This window comes from Nannobrachium achirus, assembly GCF_963921795.1.
Source record: "Nannobrachium achirus genome assembly, chromosome: 21".
NCBI lineage: Eukaryota > Metazoa > Chordata > Actinopteri > Myctophiformes > Myctophidae > Nannobrachium > Nannobrachium achirus.
The window spans coordinates 58,366,827-58,376,826 of NC_137828.1; the positions used below are offsets into that span (position 1 = coordinate 58,366,827).

Below are 10,000 nucleotides of genomic sequence, written 5' to 3' on the forward strand. Positions count from 1 at the left end.
GAGACTGTGCATGTGTGCGTGCGTGTGTATGTGTACAACCTGATGTTGTACAATACTGTATTTGAGTAATTTTATGATACTTTGTGTTAACACAGGTGGAATACCGGACATCATCAGGCATGTTGATAGACACCACACCAGTAGATAAATCTCAGCTGAAGATCGGTCATCTGGACCCAGACACTGAATATTACATCAGTGTTCTGTTGACCAGACCCCTGGAGGGAGGCACGGGAAACCCCGGACCACCTCTCAATGCCAGGACCAAATGTGCTGGTGAGTCTGTCTGTCTGTCTGTCTGTCTGTCTGTCGGTGGATGCTATGGGATATAATTGGATGATATGGATATCATTGGATACTATGGATATGACTAGATGCTATGGATATGATTGGATGTTATTGATATGATGATGCTGTTGATATGTTTGGATGCTATGGATATGATTGGATGCATGCTATGGGATACATTATAAGATGTTATGGATCTTATTGGATGCTATAGATCTTATTGGACGCTATGGATATGATTGGATGCTATATGATTGGATGCTATAGATCTCATTGTATGCTATATGATTGTATGCTATAATGGATGTGATTGGATGCTATGTATGTGATTGAATGCTATGGATGTGATGGGATTCTATGGATGTGATTGGATGCTATTGATATTATTGGATGCTATGGATCTTATTGGATGCTATGGATATTGTTATGGGATCTTATGGTTTGATAGTCCAGAGTTAATGAAAGAGTGCATTTTTAAGTCAAATGTTTTGTGAATCTCCTTGAAGTGAAATGTGCTGAGCATGAAGCTCACAGACTAATTGTTGTCCTCGTTATCTGGTGATTAGCCTAATTGAACCCTGATTGATAGGTTGCTGTCACAATGGATTGTGTGTGTGTGTGTGTGTGTGTGTGTGTGTGTGTGTGTGTGTGTGTGTGTGTGTGTGTGTGTGTGTGTGTGTGTGTGTGTGTGTGTGTGTGTGTGTGTGTGTGTGTGTGTGTGTGTGTGCGTGCGTGCGTGCATGCGTGCGTGCATGCTTGTTGATGGGATGGGAGGGGTCGTGCAGTAATTCAAGTATACTTATACTAAATATACTTATACTAAACTACATCTTAGAGGCAAATATTGACTACAGTACAATTATTTGACATCTTTAGTTTTTAATTAATTAGTTAATTTGCAGATTTATATTATTAATCAATACAACACATGCATCAAGTAATAAATGATGATGTATATATTAAAAGGTTAAGTTGCAAAATAATTAAATTGTTAATTTGCATTAAAGTGACGGACACATTAATGCATTACTAATCACAACAGTTAAGTGATTAACACATTAATTCATTACCAATTACAATACAATAATATGATTTTGAAATGGACCTGCATGATGACAAACATGGAAGTCATGTTCAGGGGCGTCACAAGGGCCGGGGGTAAAAGTAGGACTGAGTTACTAGGGCCCAAGGTGGAGGGGCCTTAATTATTTGATACTTTAGCTATTGAAAAATAGCAGAAAAGCTCACAGCACGGCACCGAGTGCCACGCTGTGAGCTTGTAGATCTGCAAGTCTTTGAATATATCTTTTTAAAAGTGAACATTTGTAACTGAAATATTTGCTTCTGGGTGGTCCCTGGGGGTCCTTGACATGAAAACGTTTGAGAACCACTGATTTAGAAGACACTTATAGAATCGGGTCAAAAATATTTGAAGACTTGCACGAATGTTCACGATAAAAAAGAAAAATAGCAAATCTACAAGCTTGCAGCGCAGCACCGAGTGCTGCGCTGCGAGCTTGTATATCTGCTATTTTTTAATAGTTAAAGCATGAAGAAATCATTGACATTTGTCAATTGAAATAAAGATGAGCAGCTGAGCAAGAGCAGAGTGCGGGAGTTTTTGTTCGTGAAATATCTTTTCATGATTTCTTCAGTATTTACGGTCCTACGCACCTGCACCAGAATCTAGTGGATGTGCGAATACTTCCCCTACATAGAATAATTAAAGTATAAAATAATGATTAAAGTGGTTCAAATCTAAAGCGGCACAGATTTGCGTTCAGGCCTAAATGGCCACAATGAAATGTAATAATATACAGTGCAGCTCTACTAATCTTTGTGAATGTTTCATCCAGATTGCTTCATACCTTTGTTAATGCTGATCCCTCTAACGAGATGAATATTCATTCCAGCTTCATAAAATAACAACAAAGGCCTCCTGGCACACTTATGAGGAAACTTGAACCCTCCTACACAAACACCACAGCTACACAACATGACAACACAACTACACAACACACAATTACACAACACCTCATATACACACGACATAACACAACAACACTACACTACACAACACAACACAACACAACACAACACAACACAACACAACACAACACAACACAACACAGCACCTCAAAATATTCAGTTGGGTTTCTACGGTTTCTTTTTTACCTGAGGTCCTTGGGCTGGAATGGTTGAAGTGCAGCTAACCTTCAGGCTGAACAGTGAACACTGCAGCCTGCCGGGCTCCGGACTATATAATTATTAGTGCCCAAGCCACGCAGTGGCAAAGGCCAATCATTGATATTGTACTACTACTTTCACTTCCGCCACTTTTTCACTCCTGGCTTGACCGTGCAGACGCTTTTTACGAAACTCGGCAGTATGGTAGAGGACTATGCCAAACGGCTAAAACACGAAGCTCGCAACAATCGGCCAAATGGTGGCGCTGTAGGAAGCCTTTGCAAACTGCAAACTTTGAACAGGTATAGCTCATGCTCTGTTTGAGGTACAGCCATGAAACCTTTTTACACTTATGCGTCTCCTCATTAGGGATGGGTATCGTTTGGATTTTTACGATTCCGGTTCCGGTTCCGGTTCTGCTTATCGGTTTCGGTTCCAAACGGTTCCTATTTCGGTTCCAAAATTGTTTGGTTTTTACACATTTTTTTTTAATTTAATTTAAATTTTTAATTTACAGTTTTAATGAATCATTTAAAACAGCATTTTTTTATTAAAATGTAATGTTTAATTTACAGTTTTAATGAATTATGCAAATGAAAACATATTTCAATGTCTTCAGCGATACTCTTATTCTGAAGAGATTAAGAAGTCGACCACCGTCTGGAAGTATAATTGCATTACAAAATCGACCACCATCTGGAAGTCTTATTGCTACTAGCGCAACATATCTTATTCTGAAGAGATCGGCCACCGGAAGTGTTAGATTTTCCATCTTAGATTTGACAAATGAACACAGCTTGGCGAGCAACTCGAGCGAGCAGTGACAGTCGCAGACGCACCCTAACCCAGGCAGAGAGACACACGGGGGTCCGCAACACAAGCACTGTTGCCGCGCAGTCTTTCAGAGGAATGCCACGCTGTCATAAACGTTTCGTCTCCATATCACGTCTCTCTGTGGCTGTGCAGGGCTGAGCTGTACTGGTGGCTGAGCTGCTAATGTTGTTAGCATCGCTGCCACTTGTTGACTGAGTGGCAGCGCAGTTGTCCCCCGATTGTGTGTGCGCGTGTGTGTCTGTGTTTGTTTGGAGGAATACACGTTGTCACGTAACTCACGTTAGTTTAGCCTCGGTAACTGGGGGCAGGTCCTGACAGATAGTCAAATACGTCTTTGAAGATGAGTATAATGTAATGTAATGAAGCCTTTTTTGAACGGATAGCACGTCTTTGTTTTACTGGTGCGTCTAGGAACCGATAAGCAGTACCGAAAGTAAATATTATTTTTGGGTACCCAGGAACCGTCATGTCCTTATCGGTTCTGTCCCGGTACCGAATTTCGGTACCCATCCCTACTCCTCATGCCGAACAACTTTTACACTCTTGACTTTTGACCTCTGACCTTTAGTTTATTAAATAAAAAACAGTAAAAATCTATCTCCTCCTGGGATTTTCGCGTCACGTGCGCAAAACATTTTTTACATAAACTTTGGACTAATACAGTCAAACTGTCTGGTCGGATTTTTTTTAAAGTGAACATTATTTTTTAATAATTCACTGAATATTGCAGTTTTATGCAAATTATTCTTCTGCCTCTAAATCATACATGCAAAGTGACACGTTCATGGCATTTGGCAAAGATGTAGAGGGTTAGTCCAAATATCACTGAAACCAATCTTATTCCAATTGGCCAAAGGGGGGTGCTATACGAAGCGTTTGAGAATTCAAACTTTAAACAGGCATAAGTCATGCCTTGTTTCGTTTAAAGACATGCAACTTGCTTACGCGCGTGCCTTGACTCAAGCGGAAGCCATCTGTGTCTTTGTTAAGTAAGCTCCGCCCTTAGATTTTCCTCCATTTTGAGCAGATTGTAAAACGCTTAAACTCGCTTTTATTCCGGAATTTTCGCGTGCACAGAACTTTTTTGTAAAAACTTTTTTTACATGAACTTTGGACCAATATCTAAAGATCTGTCAGATCGATTTTTTTTTATTGAAACATTATTTTTTAATATTTCAATGAATATTGCAGTTTTATGCAAATTATTCTTCTGCCTCTAAAACATACAAGTCAAATTTTCATTATGAACTACTAGAGGGTTAGTTATATCATTTTGAAAGAAGGCACTCAGTGTGTCAAGTACATTACATGAAACCTTTTTTTTAAATGACTGGTCAATTATGTGTGACTGCTGTAGTGTAGTGGTTAGAGCCTGTGCCTGATATACCAAACCCCACGTCGGGTTGAGTTGATGTTAACATCCTGGATGCCCATGGCATGTGCGTATGTCAAACTCTTTAATGTTGACACGTCTGATCTAACTCCAGATCACGTTCATGTTTAACTCATTGACTGCCAAGGCACGAGTTTCACGAGTTATTACAGTACTCCCAGGCTGCCACAGCCCGAGTTTCCCCGAGTTGGAAGCCATTTTGAATTTTTTTTTTTTTTTTTTTTTTCAAAAAAATTTTTTATAAAGAAAATTCTAAAAATGCCTCAAATGTATTAGGCATGATCGCAATTGCGAAATTGCATGTTTAGCCCCATAACAAACACATCTTTCAAAATGTCAAAAATGGCTGTTTTGTCTGACTTTGAAGGCTTGTATCTCATGAATGCCTGAACGGATTTCCAAGCGGATTTTTTTGTTTGAAAGCTGTTAAAAAGTACTACACATATGGTGCATGATCTAGGCATGGGCGTGCACGATCCGTGCACTAAAAATTGATCCGTGCACTAGAAATTTAGGAAGGTGGCAGTGTTTGTTTTGTCTGACTTTGAAGGCTTCCATCTCATGAATGCCTGAACGGATTTCCAAGCGGATTTTGTTGTTTGAAAGCTGTTAAAAAGTACTACACATATGGTGCATATATGGTGCATGGGCGTGCATGATCCGTGCACTAAAGATTGATCCGTGCACTAGAAATTTAGGAACGTGGCATCCTGGTACTTGGCGGCCATCTTGAAAAGGGCATTCAATGAGTTAAAATGAGCCCTTCTCTACCGGCCGTTATTTTTCTGTTCTGAGTGAAAGAAAATATGATCACTCGAACATTTCAGAATTTTTCTTTTTTTTAACAAACATGATTGACAGAACCTTAACAAATCAAGCGCTCCTCTTGCATGTGACGTCATCTGGCAGCGCTCAACACTGACTGCACTGCGAGCCACAGACAGACAGAGCAGAGCGCTCAAAGTCTCAAAGCTCGCGAAGTTGCTGTAGTAGTTGTGGAGTGACTGTGGACTGTTGGCTGTTTGATTCGCTTGCATCGCGGTCGTGCGCTATTCTGCATCGATGCTTAATGTAAATATAAGAACAGGGTCCTATCACACAAAGATTTAGAGATCCAAATGTATAAATTCTCGCACGCGTGCTCGTTCGTGCATGCACTCGCGGGAGGCAAGAACTGGATTGTGGTCATCTTTAAGAAATTCCGCCTGGCGTTTACTCGCAGAGCGTTTGTGTTTGTGTCTCCACCGCAGCACGATCCCCGCTGATCCAAGCGAGAAAGCTTGTGGCCACCACCGCCGTTCCGTCTGTAGGGCGCTCACTCTCTCTCTCTCTGCCGCTCTGTACGCGTCGCGCTCCATACATGTCGCCAGCATGTGTGTTGTGTAGAGGGTAGGGGTGCCACGGTTCGGTTCGTATCTCGGTTTTTGGCTCACGGTTTCGGTACAGTAAAAATTTAAAATGAAAAAATAAAGAATCCAAAATGTTCAGTTAATTTTAAAGATGGGGTGCAATCATTTGTTTCCCCCATAAAACATGATAATCAGTTATTATCATTATACTAGGAGGAAGATTTTCTCCAAAAATGTGTACAGTAAGAGTTAAAATTATGTTTTTATGTGACCACACCCAAAAAAATAAAGAAATTCGGTTCATTCGGTATGGGCTGTTCAGTTCAGTACAGGGCCATTCGGTTCGGTATACCGGTTCGGTTCAGTATTGTGGCACCCCTAGTAGAGGGGGAGAGAGGGGAGGGGCAGCTGCATTCACTGTGCTGGGAATTCTCTGTGTGGTGTTTCACTGAGCGAGAATACCCTCGCAACGTTCGGCCAAGTTTCGGGAGAGGTTGTGGGATTCTGTAAATGAGCGTGTGAAAGCTATATTCACGCCAGCAACTCATTAGTTCATGCTAGTCTAGGCCAGGGGTTCACAAACTCTTTTGTCTCAGGGCACCCCTACATTATAATTTTCACTCCCAGCACCTTATATTTATAGCATATCGTCGTTGTCGGGTGGAAACCTTGTATGTCCAAAACCGTTCGTTTTGTATTTATCATCTATACAATTTACGAAACTAGTGAAAACAGCAGATCCGTTGTGTGCTTGTAGATCGTCTCTTTTCACTAGTTTTGTGAGTCTTGTATGATGAAGCAGGGCAAAAGACGTACACATTTAAAACTTGGAGATACAAGGTTTCTGCCCGACAGTGACGATATCTTACTGATTATGTTGCGAGGAAACATTGAGATGATAGACATTTTGGTTAAAACTGACTGAAAACAACTTTGTACTTCAAGTTTAAAATGATACTAAATATTTTTTCAAGTGTCCAAATAAATTCCAAATATTATCAAATTATCTCGCGGCACCCCTGGACTACCGTCACGGGCGGCACCCCAGGCCCACTTTGAAAACCCCTGGTCCAGGCTACATTGGGGTCAATATTGAACTCTTTAGGATAGCACTGTAGGCTACCCTACACTAGTGCTGTGGCCATTAGTGGGTTAATAGACCAAATCCTCATGACAACTGAAAAAGGATCTGCGGGTAGATAACGCCGGCAGCGTCACATTGGAGCAGTATAATTCATTAACCTTATTTCTGGAGCAGCAACACACTTGTGTTATTGCCTATTGGACATTTCTTCTAAATATCCACAGGTTGACAAATCAGACTTAGCTAATGTTCAGCTAATGACACATCTTATATTGTGTAAATATCCATATACACTGTACCCTGATTCTGATCTGGTCTATAGTCATTAGGATAGCACTGTAGGCTAGGTTACACTAGCACTGTGGCCTGTTAGGGGGTTAATAGTAAGTCATTATCATGATGCTAGTGCTGAGCTCATTAGGCCTTTAATGATAAACACATTAACATGCATGTATAGCTTGATTACTTCATCTGCCTTTTCTGTGGGCGCACACAAGCGCGCACACACACACACACACACACACACACACACACACACACACACACACACACACACACACACACACACACACACACACACACACACACACACACACACATAAGGTATCCGTCTCTTCATGCAGGTGCATGTGTGTGTGTGTGTGTGTGTGTGTGTGTGTGTGTGTGTGTGTGTGTGTGTGTGTGTGTGTGTGTGTGTGTGTGTGTGTGTGTGTGTGTGTCAGCATCGTGTAGGGACTAGGTTAGAGAATACGAACAAATGAATTAACTCTCTCTCTCTCTCTCTCTCTCTGTCTCTCTTTCTCTCCCTCTCCTGGGTTTTAACAGTGATTATTAAATACAAACATGCATCTTCTTCTCCTAGGTCACTAGATCATGAGTATGCTATATAATTAATGCAACCAGTTTGGTTGCATTAAGGACAATTTCCAGACTCAAATGTGAATATCACTTATCGTCGCTGTCAGGTGGAAACCTTCCAAAACTGCAACTTTTCTGGAAATGGTAGCGATTTCGTTTGTAGATAATTTATTTTAATTTCACAATTTATTCCATTTGACCTCCCGAGACTCCTGTAAATATTTTAATATGTAAGATGTAAATTGGTACTTTACTCTCCACCAGGGGTTATGGCCATGCTGGCTTGCGGTCAAATGTCTATTTTTGCCATGGACATAATGAGTAGACAAACTCATACTGAATAGATAGAGCTAGCCCCAAATGACCATTATACAGATCTGTAACTCTGGGAGTTAGGGGTGTCCTTGAAAATAAAACATTCGAGAACCACTAGCATATTCTGAAGTAAACCTGGAGACTGACATTAAGTAGCTTGTATTCTTATGGTGTGTAAAAACAATTATCTAAAATTTGTCACAAACAACATGTGTCTGTGTACGGACACATGACGCGTCGTTTTAAGCCCCGGGAATCGACGCCAATTGTTTGAGTCGAGGAGTCGAAAATATATATTTTTTTATATCACCAGTTAGCCTACTACTGCGGTGCACTGCTAGACTGGTGTCATGTTCTTCCAATTGAGAGATGTAGCAATTGGCGAACAGTTATTTATTGTCTCGCACCAGCGTAGGGGTGAAAGTGAGACGGAACGGCCAGAACCGCCGCTTCGTTAAAACATTCGGAGCCGGCAGTGTTCCGTTAAGACTGAGGAGAAGCACGCTGTCAAAATCCCATATTAAATAACCTGCCACAGCACAAACGCACGTCCACGAAGTAATTAAACAATCTACTAAAGTCAAATTAACATACACAAGTGTAGGCTACTAGTTACATTTTCTAATTTAAGTGCTTCTGAATTGTTCCAGTGTTGTAAGTAATCCATGATGATGTTTGTAGTTTGTTTCGCTGTGTTTGCGTCCATGACATGTCCACACTGAGGGCTCTAGCTGGGAGCTGTGCCTCCAGCTATTTATGATCCGTTTCTGAAATGAATCCGTTCTCGACACCGACTCATTACTCTGTCAGTGCTTGGTGTCCCGCGACTGCGGACTGGATCCCATCGTTCATTTAAAAGAGCCGTTCAAGAGAGCGGAATCGTTCGCGAATGTCTCATCTCTACTGCACGGCAGTGGATGCTGCCGAGACGGGGCAGAGTTGATCAGCGGAGATGTTTTATTTGTTTTAACGGTCTGTTGTACATTGCTATGCAGATAATGTTTGTGCTCGCGCACCGATATCACCAAAAACACTGTGCATTCAATTCATCTTAATGTATTATTGTGTTGTGTTGATGTGGACGTTTAAAGCAACACTTTTTTTTTTTTTTTTTTTTTTAACACAAAGTAGACTATAAAAGATTCGTCGACGCGTCGGAATGAACCCCTCGACTCGAGTCGATTTCAAAAATCCCGAGTCGAGGACAGCCCTAGTACGGACATATTGATGGCCGCTGCTCTCCACCACTGACTGGGAGCATTAGGCAGCAGTTAGAGGTTCAGTGACTGGGAGCATTGGGCAGCAGTTAGAGGTTCAGTGACTGGGAGCATTGGGCAGCAGTTAGAGGTTCAGTGACTGGGAGCATTGGGCAGCAGTTAGAGGTTCAGTGACTGGGAGCATTGGGCAGCAGTTAGAGGTTCAGTGACTGGGAGCATTGGGCAGCAGTTAGGGGTTCAGTGACTGGGAGCATTGGGCAGCAGTTAGAGGTTCAGTGTCGTTGCTCAAGGACACTTGGAAGCAGCCAGGAGGAGCCGGGAATCGAACCGCCCGCTCCACCTCCTGATCCACTATGGAGAGAAGAGAGGATGGAATGATGAGGAGGACAAGAACAGACCTGTAGAGAGTTTGTGTGTGTATGTTTGGCATTCCTTCCACTCAGCCTGTCATAACATATGTCAACACCTCCGGTAT

The 10,000-nt window shown here is 41.7% G+C and overlaps 1 protein-coding gene across 1 annotated transcript in view; it reads left to right on the forward strand.

Annotated features, from left to right (window-relative positions):
• The window catches only part of LOC308306965 (receptor-type tyrosine-protein phosphatase mu-like), a gene marked incomplete at its 3' end in the record, with an annotated part of 181,262 nt that overhangs the window by 72,920 nt on the left and 98,342 nt on the right, over nt 1–10,000 (forward strand). Inside the window, exon 9 of the mRNA XM_080752022.1 lies at nt 96–276. Within this exon, the coding sequence (XP_080608148.1) occupies nt 96–276 (181 nt within the window). The remainder of the gene's footprint in view (nt 1–95; nt 277–10,000) is intronic.